This window comes from Notolepis coatsorum (assembly GCF_963971535.1).
Source record: "Notolepis coatsorum genome assembly, chromosome: 3".
Lineage (NCBI taxonomy): Eukaryota > Metazoa > Chordata > Actinopteri > Aulopiformes > Paralepididae > Notolepis > Notolepis coatsorum.
Window position 1 is genome coordinate 87,805,835 of NC_140167.1, and position 16,959 is coordinate 87,822,793.

At 43.3% G+C, this 16,959-nt stretch overlaps 1 protein-coding gene across 2 annotated transcripts in view; it reads left to right on the forward strand.

Moving 5' to 3' along the window:
• Positions 1-2,766: 2,766 nt before the first annotated feature.
• The window catches only part of tle5 (TLE family member 5, transcriptional modulator), a 96,237-nt gene continuing 82,044 nt past the window's right edge, over positions 2,767-16,959 (forward strand). For both annotated transcript variants that reach the window (XM_084309669.1, XM_084309670.1), the window contains exon 1: positions 2,767-3,600. In XM_084309669.1, the coding sequence (XP_084165795.1) occupies positions 3,574-3,600 (27 nt within the window). In that variant the 5' untranslated portion in view covers positions 2,767-3,573. The remainder of the gene's footprint in view (positions 3,601-16,959) is intronic.

The window sequence follows — 16,959 nt, forward strand, 5'->3', positions numbered from 1 at the left end:
ACGGCAATGGCATGACATGGTCCACTGGATTCACTTGTTTGGGTTGCTTTGAAGTGGATGAACTGAGCTGGAAAGAGGCAGACCCTGTGGCTGTTGGTATGTATGTGATTGTGTTCGCAGGCGTTTTGTTGAACATACTGTGTTCTTTTTAAGAACCTTGTTGATTGGTTTTTGGCCTGTAGGGGTGTGTGGATTCATACTAGGGCCTGTAAGGGGGGGGGGGGGGGGGGGGGGATCATACTAGCGCCTGTAGGGGGGGGGGGGGGGGGGGTGGATCCCACACAGCAGCAGTTGATGAATGTCAATCAGAGATTTGACGGCAGACCTGGTACCATTATTAATTGGAAAACGTCCAGTTACTTTGCTCGCTTTAGTCTGCTTGGAGTATAATATGGGCATGGTTGGCTCTGTTGGAACAATACAATTGATTCCATTGTGCCAGACAAAATCAATCGATCCCAGAAAATAAATTGTATCCATTTCAAATTCAGCAGTAATTTAACCCGTATATATATATATTAGTATTACAAGTTCCGGCTTTCATTAATCCACACTTGAATTGTGGCTTTCTTTTCTACAAATGAAGCGCGTTTGTTAAAATTCAGTTATACTGTATTTATTGAAATACTTGCAAAGTGAAGGTACTGAAATGGCGTCCATGCTGGTGGGTCTCTGGATGCCCGCTGGTCTCTGCTCTCCTCCCTGACTTGATGGGACTCCTTTCCTCTCTGGGTCGATGCACTGAACCTGCGCTGCAGCAATGGGACTGCCTGCATTCATGCAACTTACATGTTCATTCAAGCAGTTTGTTGGTACTCTTGAGGTGTGATGGTTAATGCTTATGCTTGAGATCCATTCTGATGTGATGGATGGACACAGTGATATTAAAGTTATCTTTGCATCTTTTTTTTTGTATGGCTGACATATTACCTAAACTTGTTTTTAGGACCACTTAATATGTTTTTATTTTATTTTTTTGATAAAGAGTTAAATAAACTTTGTTTAGTGGTGTATAAATTGAAAGTAATGTATTTTTGTTTGATTTTCTTTTTTAAGTAACGTTATACCAAATGTAAATGATGTACAATGTGCCAATCCCCTTTTTGTTTGTAGAGCCAGTCTCTTAACAAGTGCCAATGTTGTGAGAATCATAAAGGGGACTATGAATTTCATGGTCCAGTTTTTAAAACAAATAAACACTAAGTATGTGATTAAATAATGAAAAAGGACAATTTTATTCTATATTTAAGATTAGCGATGATGAACTGCTGTTTTGAAAGACATTGCCATTTTAATTGCATGCGTTTGTTGGGGCTGGAGGGAGTGGGTGGGTGAGATACTGTTTTCATGCAATGCCCCCTGAAAAGGGTCCTAATGGATATTGATTTACAGTATTTTAGCCATATTCCTCTTTTGTATGTTTCATTTCAACCACTGTTGCCTGAACCTCATTCGAACATGAAAATGATTTTTATAGCCTTCTCCTTAAAAGAAATAATTATCTGTTTTAAATTGGAATAAAATCTGTTCCTATACTCTGTCTTATTTCATCACTGTGTATTCCTTCTTTACATACATGTAGCTTATGGGCATGAGCCATTACATGACATCGACATCATGACAATAGACATTTCATCTCAGGTAATGCGAATCATGTTGCAAGAAATGCACCGCAGACAGCTTTAATAAACTGAACAAAATTAAGGCCGCTTCGCAGCAGATGCACAAGGGGCGCTGGTTCCTCAGACATGGGCATGTGTTCCGGATAGAACTGCTGCATGTAGATCTGCACTGACTCGGTGTCGTGTCTGTGCGGTGCAGCTCTGTGTGGTGTAGCTCTATGTGGTGCAGCTCTATGTGGTGCAGCTCTATGTGAAGCAGCTCTGTGTGGTGCAGCTCTATGTGGTGTAGCTCTGTGTGATGCAGCTCTATGTGGTGCAGCTCTGTGTGATACAGCTCTATGTGATGCAGCTCTGTGTGGTGCAGCTCTGTGTGGTGCAGCTCTGTGTGGTGCAGCTCTGTGTGGTGCAGCTCTGTGTGGTGCAGCTCTATGTGGTGCAGCTCTGTGTGGTGCAGCTCTATGTGGTGCAGCTCTATGTGGTGCAGCTCTGTGTGGTGCAGCTCTGTGTGGTGCAGCTCTATGTGATGCAGCTCTATGTGGTGCAGCTCTGTGTGATGCAGCTCTATGTGATGCAGCTCTATGTGATGCAGCTCTGTGTGGTGCAGCTCTATGTGGTGCAGCTCTATGTGATGCAGCTGTGTGATGCAGCTCTGTGTGATGCAGCTCTATGTGGTGCAGCTCTGTGTGATGTAGCTCTATGTGATGCAGCTCTGTGTGGTGCAGCTCTATGTGGTGCAGCTCTGTGTGGTGCAGCTCTATGTGGTGTAGCTCTATGTGATGTAGCTCTATGTGATGCAGCTCTGTGTGATGCAGCTCTGTGTGGTGCAGCTCTATGTGGTGCAGCTCTGTGTGGTGCAGCTCTATGTGATGCAGCTCTGTGTGATGCAGCTCTATGTGGTGCAGCTCTGTGTGGTGCAGCTCTATGTGATGCAGCTCTGTGTGATGCAGCTCTATGTGGTGCAGCTCTATGTGGTACAGCTCTGTGTGGTGCAGCTCTATGTGATGCAGCTCTGTGTGATGTAGCTCTATGTGGTGCAGCTCTGTGTGGGGGCGGGGCCTCAGCTCTGTGTGGGGGCGGGGCCTCAGAGCTCCACCACACAGACAGACGAATAACACCGACTGTGTGTTTGCTGCTTGGAGCTCTACAAGGAGGAGGAGGGATAAGCTGGTCAAATCGATTAGAAGCTGATCATAATAATGATGATAGCAATTTCAAGCTAATTTTATACATCTTGTGTAACCCTTATATTGGTATTTTCCTGTTATTTATTTTGTAGAGTCATTGGTTTTTTTTTCTGTTTGGAAGAAGAAACGGGATTTTCAACTTCTTCCTCAGCGAATCAGCCGGAGACATTTTGTTATTTTTTGAGAGAAGAACCATCACCCTGTCTTCTCTCCCCGTCTCTCCTGGAGCTCCTCGGCGGTGTGTGTCGCTGCGGAGAGAAACCATACGGCCGCTCAACAACACTGCGTGCATTAACCTGATTGTTGTTGTTCGCAGGAAGCTAGCAGCAGTTACAGCAGAACATCTCAGTGATGATGAATCATTTGGACTGACAGCTTTTGAACAATCAGCCAAGCTAGCAGGAGGGGAACAACAACAACGTTGATGGTGGTTTCCTTCCTACACATCAACACAAGTGGTGTGCCATCATCCAGACAACGAGAGATCCAATTGATCAAGTGTATTGATCAGCTATTTCTGGACAGAGTCCTGCTGCTATAACGCTTTAGCTCCAGCTAGCTTGCTGCTCCTGCTGGTCAGCCCTCACTGCAGGCTGGGCTGTTAGCTCCTCTTAGCTTAGCATCATCAGCTAATAGCTGCTCCTGGACACAAAGAGACCAACCAGCAAGGCAGAAAAGAGATATATATCTTCTTCTGGGGCCACGTTTGTATCATCCATCATCATTCATCGTGTTTGAGAAGGAAAACAATAAACTAAGGAATTGACATGATGTTTCCACAATCCAGACATTCAGTAAGTGGATTTTTTTCTTATCTTTTTGACATTTTCAATCACAAAAATGATGCACTTGTCTGTCTTGCTGTACACACACACGCACACACACACACACACACACACTGATTTAGGCACACTGATTACCGTAGTCTAGTTGTTGTGCATGGAACTTATTTGGTGTCTTTTGACCAAATCCAATCAGTGCTGTGATGATGGTTAGGCTGTGGTGGTGTTTAGCCTTGCTATTATGACAGTGATTATATTATATGCATATTTGAGCAATCAAACCAAACATGTAAGACTGTATTAATTGATTAGTTCTGGTAGCCCACACTTCATTCTCTCAACGCAGAGGGTATTTTAAACTAGACATGGTGTGAGAGACACATGGGACCAGTCACTACTAAGAGCTGCTTTATTAGACTTGACCCCGCTGAACCTGCTGTCAACATGCAGATCAGATCAGGTTAATGCATTCAACCACTTGGATGAAACATCTCGATTTTTTTACATTTCAGATCCACCACTGTTTCTTGCCTCAGTTCCAGTTAAATTGCCTGCGTTCTTTAATAAAAAGCCCAAACTACACTCGTAGCTGTAGGGTGTAATCAGAATGGGTGAGGTGAGGGTGACTCACACAGTCGAGGTGTTTTTATGATTGGAAAAAGCCCACATCCCTTTCCCCCTAAATTTCAAGTTTCCATGGTAACAGAAACTCAGCCCCTGTGCATGACATGTATTCATCAGGGAGAAGAGGACTCGTCCCATTGGTCAAACCTTTAGTCCCAGGCTTTGGTTACAGACACATTTGCTTTGGCCTCAAAATTAGGCCCTCTAGCTAAATCCAGGCTTTGTAGAAACATTCAAAATGTGCAACATTGCTTTAGTGCAGAGCTTCTCTCGGTTCATGACTCACATTAAATGGGTTTAAATTGTGTCTCGTTTTGGGGCCCAGGCTTCAGCTGACGGTAAACTACCCTGGCCAAGGCCACCGTGTGCAGGGCTAAACGAAGCAGATCTGTGGCTGTGGCCCGTTCTGGCCTCCTATCTATACTTAGAAAAACTATACGGATTTACTCTTTAACCTGTGAGTGTTGTGTACGGTCAAGCAGGACAAAATAATATGTATCAAAGTAAGGAAAACAATACAGAGAGAGGGCCATTCTGTTGCCAGGGACTGAGTCTTGTGTATTTCTCCCTGGCAACAACCTGTCACCACCTCCACGGCTTCTGGTGCCACTGAAGGGGGCAGAGTTGTTTGCGGAGGCTTCTGCCTGAATGTCTGGTGTGACATGAATGCCCTTTGGCAGTCAGTGTTCAGTCTGTGTTCAGTCTGTGTTCAGTCTGTGTTCAGTCTGTCTGTGTTCAGTCAGTCTGTTCAGTCTGTCTGTGTTCAGTCAGTGTTCAGTCAGTGTTCAGTCAGTCTGTGTTCAGTCAGTGTTCAGTCAGTGTTCAGTCAGTCTGTGTTCAGTCTGTGTTCAGTCAGTGTTCAGTCAGTCTGTGTTCAGTCTGTGTTCAGTCTGTCTGTGTTCAGTCAGTCTGAGTCTGTGTTCAGTCTGTGTTCAGTCTGTGTTCAGTCTGTGTTCAGTCAGTGTTCAGTCAGTGTGTGTTCAGTCTGTGTTCAGTCTGTCTGTGTTCAGTCAGTCTGAGTCTGTGTTCAGTCTGTGTTCAGTCTGTGTTCAGTCAGTCTGTGTTCAGTCAGTGTTCAGTCTGTGTGTGTTCAGTCAGTCTGTGTTCAGTCAGTGTTCAGTCTGTGTCTGTGCTGCTGATAATAATAATAATAATAATAATAATAATAATAATAATAATAATAATAATAATAATAATAATAATATAATAATAATAATAATAATAATAATAATAATAATAATAATAATAATAATAATAATAACTTTATCTAGCACCTTTCATTGCAGCTCAAAAAGTGCTTCACAGCAAATGGCATACAATTAACATAGGCATACCATTTGCATATAGTTGACAGAATAAAAGCAATGCATAAAGTGCAGACATAAGAATAGGTATAAAAGACAATAAAAGTAGTGCACTGTAGGAAGTGCAGACATAAGAATAGGCATAAAATAAGTACAGTGTAGCTCGAAAGCATGTGAACCCCCCCCCCCGGAACAGCCAGTCCCCCAAACACGCCCCCCCCCCGATAGAGCATGTCATGACCGAAGGAAGACACAAACAGCCTGAATACACCCGGACCATTCACTAAATACAATGACCAAACATGAAACGTCCCGTGCACACAACAAGCATGTTTTGCCCCCGGTCTCGGCGACCCCGCCACCATGAGGAAGCCAGCGACCTCCACGCTCCCGCCCCCACACTCCACAGAGGAGTGACGGGCCACGTGCCCCAGGACCTGCAGCCACTCCAGAGGAGCGACGCCACAGCAAGGCAACAACTCCAAACACTCAAGCAGACAGACACAACAGCGGTCAAATGAGAAGACATGCAGCACCACGGACGGCCCGAGACGACACCGGGACCCCCGGGACACCCCCCCGAAACACAGCAGAAGCCGTAGCGAGCCCGCCCCCCCACGTAAGGAATCCCAAAAACCCCAGCGAACCGAGGGGGTCCAACAATGAGAACCAACCAAAATCAATCAAAGCATTATGCACCCAACTCCAGGAAAGGTCCAGCCGAAGACATAGACCCCAGCAGCAGCTGGATCCCAAGGGCCCACACAGCCACGCACACAAGGACACCCCACGCTCACTCACCGCCCCCAGCATACAATCCAATACACTCAAACTACCGTACTACTTAATAAACATACTTAGTGAGCTTGCCTCCCTAATCTCCATAGGTATTGTGTTCCACAGCTTTGGTGCGTAACTAGCTAATGCTGCATCTCCACCATTCATACAGATTGCAGCTCAAAGTGCTTTACACAAAGAAACAAAACAAAAGGATAATGCAAATAAATACATAATAATAATAATAATAATAATAATAATAATAATAGCAAAATTAGATGGTAAACAATACGAAAAAAATTATAACAGTAAAATAAGACGTAAAAAAATATGATAAAAACAATAAAATATTTATAGAAATAAAGAAAATTAAGACAAATATATTAATTCATTTAAAAGTTTTTTTAAAAAGGTACGTTTTTAGCTTTTTTTTTTTTTTAAGTGTCAACCGAGTCTGCTGTCCTAATGACAATGTTCCAAAGTTTTGGGACGTAGTAGCTGAAAGCACTCTCACCGCTTTTTTGTTTTCTTTACAATGGGTACATTAAGGAGGTCGGCTGTGGTCGATCCAAGAGCTCCAGTTGGCACATAAAATTACAGGAAGTCAGTAATGTATGAAGGTGCTAAACCATTTATGGATTTGTATATAAGTAAAATAACTTCCAAAGAAATTCTAAAGAATACAGGAAGCCAGTGCAATGTAGCTAAAACAGGTGTAATATGCTCTTTCTTGTTTTTGTTAAATGTCTAGCAGCAGAGCTTTGGATAACTGTAGTTTCTCTATAGATGTTTGATGTGAGCCAACCTGTGTTCTGAGACTGAGGAGTAGGACTAGACCACAATGCAAGCAGGAAGACGAGGACCGCCCCTCTCCTCTAGTGCCCCGCCCCTCTCCTCTAGTGCCCCTGTCCTCTAGTGCCCCGCCCTCTCCTCTAGTGCCCCGCCCTCTCCTCTAGTGCCCCGCCCCTCTCCTCTAGTGCCCAGTGTTTCCTGTCAACATCCGTCAGTCAACAGAGCCTGGATGCTGATGGGGTGTCTGTAGTTGGGATGGGCATTTCTTTCCAATTTTTTTTTTATATTCCCAGATCGATTGATTGTATAGATTTAGTGATCGATTGCTCGTGGAGGGAAATACATTTTTAGAAGGCTCTATCCTATTATAGTCCAGCTCTATCCTATTCTAGTCCAGCTCTCTTTTTAGTGGTGCTTCTACTAACTGCCACCTTTCACTATTGCTTTAATCAACAGAACAGTTTTTCGTACCATCTTGGTGACTAGGGCTTGGGGAAAATATGGAAATAAAATATAAGAATTGTTTGATTTTAATCTAATCAAATAGTTTCTTAACACTTTGGTCGCCAGGCTTATATTCTTAATAAACCATCCCACGCCAGCTTTATTTGTCTATGGAGAAGTTCCCCTTCTTTGCAGGGCTATAACTTTTTAAATTGTATTGCTAAATTGACATTACTCTGGCCCATTCAACATCAAGTATCTATTGTTCAGGGTGTAGCAACGTTATACTTATACTTTTTCATTCACATATTCATACTAAAATACTGTCTAAAGTATAAGTATGTTTTAATTGTTTTCTGCAGCTTTCTCCAGAACGTGATTTATAGCCCCAAATGCATTATATTGATGATCAAATACAGTTTGTTAGCAATCGGCGCGAGATAAAAAATTTCAAATGGACGTGCTTCTAGAAGTTACTACTTATCATCTGATGTCGACCGGATGGGGGGGGGGTCGTTTATAATTCCGTGGCCAACGTTAGATGATTCATCTAGTGTGGGTGATATGATCATCAGAGCAGTTTATATCGAACACGTTAAAAAATAACGCTGAATCTTACCCCAGTCTCCTCGGGCCGTTGGGCGATGAGCGTGGAGCAGAAATATTCCTATTATGGGATGTAGAAATATGCGATCCATCTCCAGGTTGTATAATAGTATATACGTCCAAATCATGTTGTTTATCGTGTTATTGGTAACAGATTGCTATCCATTGTGTCTAGCTCGAGTCCTGGGACTATTAGCGAGTGATCGGACCGAATTGGAATGAGCACCAGCTTCCATTTCCTGTTTCCTGTCTGGGCGATCCACCGATCAGCCACGAGATGGCGCTCTTGAACCGTTGGAGAGTTGAGAGGGGATCAACAGTAGATCTCAAGTCTCCGGGGGAGAAATATGATTGCGATCACAGATTTTCGAAATATTGATATCAAAGACGTGGTACGGCGTCTTTGGCAGAATGAGCATGGCGAGGAATGACGTGGTAAGGCGTTTTTGGCGACCATAGTGTTAACGTCCTAAGATCTTAAGATTAGTCTGTGAACATTTTCTCTAAACATTATTTATAGTGTTGCTCCCATGCTGCATGTTTTTGCTTGTTCTACTAGAGAAACTAAACTACATATTTTGACCTGTTACCAGTGCCATCAAGCCTGGTTGAATCCATATCAAAGTGAGCTGAATTGAATCAGAACCTTGTGATTTGAAATGTAATAGAGTAATCAGTACCGATGCCCAGCCCTAGTTTCTTTTTAAGTATGCATTTCTAGCTGCGACCAGCAGCTCTATCAGTCACTCTTGTCAGTTGGTCGGTTGGTTGTTCTGGTCCACAAAAATCTCCCCCCCCCTCTAGTGCAGCGGTTCTCAAAACTACGGGTTGCGACCCAAAGTGGGGTCGTGGGTAGGTGACAGGGGGGTCGCGCATTGTGTTCCATACAGATGTGATGATGTCAGTGTTCCATACAGATGTGATGATGATGTCAGTGTTCCATACAGATGTGATGATGTCAGTGTTCCATACAGATGTGATGATGTCAGTGTTCCATACAGATGTGATGATGATGTCAGTGTTCCATACAGATGTGATGATGTCAGTGTTCCATACAGATGTGATGATGATGTCAGTGTTCCATACAGATGTGATGTCAGTGTTCCATACAGATGTGATGATGATGTCAGTGTTCCATACAGATGTGATGATGATGTCAGTGTTCCATACAGATGTGATGATGTCAGTGTTCCATACAGATGTGATGATGATGTCAGTGTTCCATACAGATGTGATGATGTCAGTGTTCCATACAGATGTGATGATGATGTCAGTGTTCCATACAGATGTGATGATGTCAGTGTTCCATACAGATGTGATGATGATGTCAGTGTTCCATACAGATGTGATGATGATGTCAGTGTTCCATACAGATGTGGTGATGATGTCAGTGTTCCATACAGATGTGATGATGATGTCAGTGTTCCATACAGATGTGATGATGTCAGTGTTCCATACAGATGTGATGATGTCAGTGTTCCATACAGATGTGATGATGATGTCAGTGTTCCATACAGATGTGATGATGTCAGTGTTCCATACAGATGTGATGATGTCAGTGTTCCATACAGATGTGATGATGATGTCAGTGTTCCATACAGATGTGATGATGTCAGTGTTCCATACAGATGTGATGATGTCAGTGTTCCATACAGATGTGATGATGATGTCAGTGTTCCATACAGATGTGGTGATGATGTCAGTGTTCCATACAGAGGTGATCAGGGGGCGAAATTAACTTTTTGACTCACCGGCCAGTGGCGGGTAGATGGGAAGAATCTACCCGCCAAGCATATTTCTTACCTGCCAACTTTTTTTCTATTAAAATTTTTTTTGTTATTTTATATAATTTATATATAATTTTTTTTTTAATAAAATATATATATTATATAATCATACTTGTAGTTGTATTATCTGCGAGACATCGCCACCTCGCTGTCTGCAAACAGCTCCACTGTCTGTGTGTATACTCGAGTGGCCTCCAGCTCCAGCAAGGATTCTCCGGCGCTGCAGCTGGATCCTAAACCCTACATTCAGCATGAAAGGCTTCTCCTGCGCTGCACCTGGACCCTATTCAGCAGCCCTCATGCGATGTAAGCCAGGGGCTCGAATACGCATGTTGTAGGACATTGATGTCAGGAGCTATCTGTAGCTACTGCTGGATGGCATTGGGACAACGTCTCAGTGAACTATTTAGTTTACTGCGACATTTCGTAGTGACTAGTGAGCTAACGTGGGCTAACATGAGCTACCTAGCCAACGGAGGTATTATGCACTGGACACTTGCTGGAGCAGTTGTTGATGTCGGGAGCTATCAGTAGCTAGCCGGCTGGATAACGTTACACAATGCCTCATGTATTAAACTAAAAGTGAATAGTTGACTGGGTCATTTTGTAACAGTAGCTAACATTAGTTCACGGAGGTCCCTCTGACTAGACTAATGTCACGGTGACTGTCGGAGGCAATAGCCTCTGTTTACATGCAGTAGCATACAGAAACAGGTGCGGGAGGGGTAGGAGCAGCAATGCGCTGCGTGTTTGTGCTGAGACAGCGAGTGAGAATTCCGCTCAGAATTGGATCATGATTTTCGGTTTTCACATGACCATTGCCCGCCACACGGCGGGCAGACCTCTCAGTGGGAGGCGCCAAACGTAAAAACTGAGCGCCAATGGCGGGTGGCGGGCTCTAGTTTCGCCCCCTGGAGGTGATGATGATGTCAGTGTTCCATACAGAGGTGATGATGATGTCAGTGTTCCATACAGATGTGATGATGTCAGTGTTCCATACAGAGGTGATGTCAGTGTTCCATACAGATGTGTTGTCAGTGTTCCATACAGAGGTGTTGTCAGTGTTGTGGCCACAGCGCTGCATTGTTTGTTCTTGCAAGAATTCTACTGTGTTGCTTCGCTCTGTAGGAAACCTTTTACAATAATACTGTGTTGCTTCGCTCTGTAGGAAACCTTTTACAATAATACTGTGTTGCTTCGCTCTGTAGGAAACCTTTTACAATAATACTGTGTTGCTTCGCTCTGTAGGAAACCTTTTACAATAATACTGTGTTGCTTCGCTCTGTAGGAAACCTTTTACAATAATACTGTGTTGCTTCGCTCTGTAGGAAACCTTTTACAATAATACTGTGTTGCTTCGCTCTGTAGGAAACCTTTTACAATAATACTGTGTTGCTTCGCTCTGTAGGAAACCTTTTACAATAATACTGTGTTGCTTCGCTCTGTAGGAAACCTTTTACAATAATACTGTGTTGCTTCGCTCTGTAGGAAACCTTTTACAATAATACTGTGTTGCTTCGCTCTGTAGGAAACCTTTTACAATAATACTGTGTTGCTTCGCTCTGTAGGAAACCTTTTACAATAATACTGTGTTGCTTCACTCTGTAGGAAACCCTTTACAATAATACTGTGTTGCTTCGCTCTGTAGGAAACCTTTTACAATAATACTGTGTTGCTTCGCTCTGTAGGAAACCCTTTACAATAATACTGTGTTGCTTCGCTCTGTAGGAAACCTTTTACAATAATACTGTGTTGCTTCGCTCTGTAGGAAACCCTTTACAATAATACGCAGGCCTGTACACTGCGATGATATGATCGCGAATTGCCCCTTTAATTGGCCGTTGCGATTGGTAAATATTATCTGGGGGCGGGCTTGCGAGTGGCTTGTCGTACAGAACTTGTAAGTCGCTTTGGATAAAAGCGTCAGCTAAATGACTAAATGTAAATGTAAATGTAAATGTAGTGCTTTCAAGCCTTGCATTCGCATTTCACTCCTAAATTATCCAAGGTGTGTGATGACGCCACTCACGCGAGCTGTCAGTGCGACACAATGTCGTGGTGCTATGAAAGAATCTGTCGGCAATGAATGAACTTACTGCGATCACCGATAGCCTGAGTGAAAAAAAAGATTTGCGCGGAGTGAATCTGGGTCACGCTATATACTTGGAACTTGTAGTCTATCGTGCGATTAAAGACCATGTCCCTATCTGCGTAGTCTATACATCCAACACCAAATCCCATAATTCCTAGCGAAACGAAACTGAATGTGGCCGCTTCCTTTAAATAATAATATGGCTCTTGCTCCGCAAGAACAACAGAGTGGATAATGGATTTCAGTCAATTTTATGACAACCACGTCCGATGTGGAGAGATGATAAGATGATGATGATTGACGTGATGATGTGATGATTGATTGACGGGGACACGGAAACTTCTAACGTTCAGGATCAGCCATGCATTACGTGAGTACCCCACTATTAGGACGTGAAATACTGTCTACTTAAATTGACACCGCGGATCAATAAAGTATCAATATCAACCTATCTATCTAATAATGAGACGATATGCAAATAATATAATACTAATAATTGTCGGTTCCCCATATATGAAATGAAATGACTGCTGGTAAAATCACTGTTTATTTCTTGTTTTGCATAGTATTACATTCCACTTCTATAAACAATCAAAGTCCTACCGTAAGAGCCTCATACGGGTCAATTAAACCTTTTTTATTAGTCTTTCCTTCGAGCTAAGTTGGACTGAACATTTCACTGTCAAAAGCGCAAATGTAAATAAGGTTGCGTTGCAACAGTTTTCAAAATAAAGGTCATATATACAAATACCTCTCAATTCTTATAAAAAAAAAGTCCCGGATATACATAAACATTAATTGGCATAGATCTCTATAAACGGCCCAACACATTGATCACTTTAGGCACACACTGAAACCAGTAACATCACAAATATGAAGCAGGTAATTACCCATACAAATAATAAACCTTTCATGAGGTTATTTACAATAATAATAATTCATTTGATTTCTAAAGCACTTTTCATTGTGAAACAAATGTATGCAGAGTTTCTTCTCCTCCTGATTAATGGTGTGTGTGTTGTGATGATCTCATTCAAGGAGCACTACACAAGCGCGCGCACACACACACACAGTTTGTTGTTTTTGTTCTATTAGTGATTTACACACTCAGTTGGTTCATTATAAAAGATACAAACCTGAAAACAAACGCACTTAAATGTTAAATAAAAGGACCACAGTAATGAGGCAGGAGGAACATATTTTTTTTAATAATGGTAAAATTGTTATTAAAAAATGTGCCCCTAAAAAATATTTTTTGCCCCTAAATTTCTCATTTAGGGGCAAGTGTGCCCCTAGTGAAAAAGCTTAGCGTACAGCCCTGATACTGTGTTGCTTCGCTCTGTAGGAAACCTTTTACAATAATACTGTGTTGCTTCGCTCTGTAGGAAACCCTTTACAATAATACTGTGTTGCTTCGCTCTGTAGGAAACCCTTTACAATAATACTGTGTTGCTTCGCTCTGTAGGAAACCTTTTACAATAATACTGTGTTGCTTCGCTCTGTAGGAAACCCTTTACAATAATACTGTGTTGCTTCGCTCTGTAGGAAACCCTTTACAATAATACTGTGTTGCTTCGCTCTGTAGGAAACCCTTTACAATAATACTGTGTTGCTTCGCTCTGTAGGAAACCTTTTACAATAATACTAGGGATGCCCCGATCACGTTTTTTGCCACCGATACCGATCACCGATCGTCGTGAGCCATATCGGCCGATACCGATCCGATACCGATCGTTTTTGATTAAAAAGAATAATATAATAATATAAAAAGTTTTTTTTTTTTTTTATAAAATATATATATTATATAATTAGACTTGTACTTGTATTATCTGCGAGACATCGCCACCACGCAACAAGTCAAAATGCTCGCTATCTCCACTGTCTGTGTGTACATACTCTGCTTTGATCAAATCACATTCGGCTCTGCAGATTTACCCTAGGCTCTGCAGATATACCCTACTCCCTCAGCTATCCCCGTTAATGACTGCGACGCAAGCCGGGCTTCGAATATGCATCGAATGAGTGTTATAAGACATTGATATCAGGAGCTGTCTGTAGCTACTGCTAGCCGGAAATATAACGTTAAGACAACGCCTCAGTGAACTATTTAGTTGAATGGGACATTTCGTTTTGAACAGTGAGCTAAGCTAACGTGAGCTAACAGAGGTATCATACACTAGTACTAGATAACTAGACTATTGCTGGAGCATTTGTTGATATCAGGAGCTATCAGTAGCTAGCCGGCTAGATACCGTTCAGTTAGACAATGCCTCATCATGTATTAAACTAAAAGTGAATAGTTGACTGGGTCATTTTGTAGCGGTAGCTAACGTTAGCTCATGGAGGTCCCGTCCCACTAGACTAGACTAGACCCGTGTTTACATGCGTGCGGGAGGAGCTGGAGGAGGAGCAGACGCGCAGCACTGTGTGCAGCTCCCGGTGTCTGAGACAGAACTCAGCGAGTGAGATCTGTTTTGACGATCGGCGAAAATAAAACAGTAACGATAGCTAGGTAGCTAACGTTAGCTCAGGTCGAATGCACTATCTAGACTCAGCGTGTTTACAAACTCTACACGGGTACGGGCGGGGCTAGGGAGGAGGAGCAGTTTGCAGATCCTGTGCGTCTGAGACAAGCGAGTGAGATATCCACTTGATCAGTTTCCGCGATCGGCGAATATGACTCATTATCGGAATTCCCCGATCGCATATTTATACTGATTATCGGCCGATAACGATCGATGGCCGATCGATCGGGGCATCCCTAAATAATACTGTGTTGCTTCGCTCTGTAGGAAACCTTTTACAATAATACTGTGTTGCTTCGCTCTGTAGGAAACCTTTTACAATAATACTGTGTTGCTTCGCTCTGTAGGAAACCTTTTACAATAATACTGTGTTGCTTCGCTCTGTAGGAAACCCTTTACAATAATACTGTGTTGCTTCGCTCTGTAGGAAACCCTTTACAATAATACTGTGTTGCTTCGCTCTGTAGGAAACCCTTTACAATAATACTGTGTTGCTTCGCTCTGTAGGAAACCCTTTACAATAATACTGTGTTGCTTCGCTCTGTAGGAAACCCTTTACAATACTGTCATGTTGGCTCTCATTCAATCTCCACCACAGATGAAAAATGATGCACAGCCTGCTTCTTTTTTTATGATGCAGCACTCACTGTGAAACAGGTTTCCTCACCCGCTGTTAAAAACCCTAAAGGCCCCAATGGCTGTTGTCACCAAGTCTTGTCCAAACACTCGGTTGTCTGCGGCACAGTTCTTCTTTTTTGCCAAATCCAAATGTCCTGTAAAGAGGACGGCCTGACATGTTGTCACCCTCCTCCTGATGAGTTTATCAGCCTGGCCTCTGCACCGCTACCTGTCTCCAGTCGTAGGAGGTTATTTCTCTAATCCAATTGAGTGCCCTTATGCTGCTTGATTGGAGTATTAAGACTCGACACATGAGGATTAAAAACGGGGATTATGGATTTAGTGTGATGCTTTGCCAGAGCTGCAGCAGTTTGTTCACCCTTCTCAAGCATTAAGCAGTCCAGTCAGTTCAAGCTATACCCCCCCCCCCCCCTCTCTTAAAACCAGCTACTGGGGGCTACTGTCACCGGGGCCTGTGGACGGGAAATATGTGACAGTCCTATAGATATGAGCTTCACAGATAAGGAGCTGGAGGATGCAGAGCCACGACAGCACACATTGACGGGGGATGGATCTCTCTGGCAGACTGACCCCCTCCCTCGACCAGGGGTGATGCCACACATTCTAATGGCAGCTGCCTGAAGTATTATTGGGATTATAAGCCTAAATTGGTCACATTGTTGTTTTCAAAGTGCAAGCTATGTAACTGATTATAAACAAGGAGATTTGACTCGGATTTGTATCCTGTTAGGGGGCGGGGCCTAGTCATATTACAGGCCACGCCTCCTGGCTCCGCTGCTTGATGCCAAATGGTGCATTTATATAGCGCTTTTTATCCAAGCGTTGTACAATTTTTTTCCCTAAAAATGTTACCCATTCACACACAGATGGCGGGGATAACCATGCAAGGTGCCAACCTGCTCATCGGGAGCAATTAGGGGTTAACCGCTTAAGCATCGGACCGTCACAGTCACAGGCGGGCGTCACGGAACCTTTCCCTCGTCGGCTCCGGGCTGCATCTTCGCCAATCAACCAATACATTGTTGGAAAGTTGAATTTGCCGCCGTTCAATCGTCACCTCACTCAACCTATTGCGTGCTTCCAGTCTCGAGTTACAAGATGAAACGTCTGACGAGCGTCATTTGACAAGCCATTCGGACAAGTGACCATGTCCAGATTGGTCGCGTCCTCCTGAACGGACCAGGTACCGCTGATGGCAAAAATGATTGACCACCTTTTTATAGCCAATGAAATTCTGGAGCCAACGCTATCCCAGGGAAGTCCTTTGTTTTGACTCGCGCTTCTCAATGAATTGGGAGTGGACGGCCATTTTGGATAATCATGCGGAGTTAACGCCGGTACACGCATTACAAAAACCTTTGAAAAACACAAATTTTCCATGGGATTCCGTGGACCTGTAGTAGATAAGACTTCAGGCTATGGAACCGCTATGTTTACCTCTCAGCTGGAACGTGAAAACAGGCATCTGGCAACAAGTAAACAGAAATGTGAGTACACAACGTTTACTTCACTGTGTGCAAACCTCTTTATCTCTATTTCATTAGCACAAATTACTTTGGGTATGCAATCGTCAGGCGTGTTGTGCAAAACTAACCCTTATGGGGTTAAGTGTCTTGCTCAAGGGCACTTCGATGCGCTGCCAGGGAGGAGCGGAAATCGAACCGAGAACCTCCGGATTGCCAGACGACTGCTCTACCTCCTGAGCCACTGTCGCCCCCGATGGGTTCCACTAGGGCCAAAAACATGTTGCTTTTGGTCAAAGCAATGCATGTCATTATCGT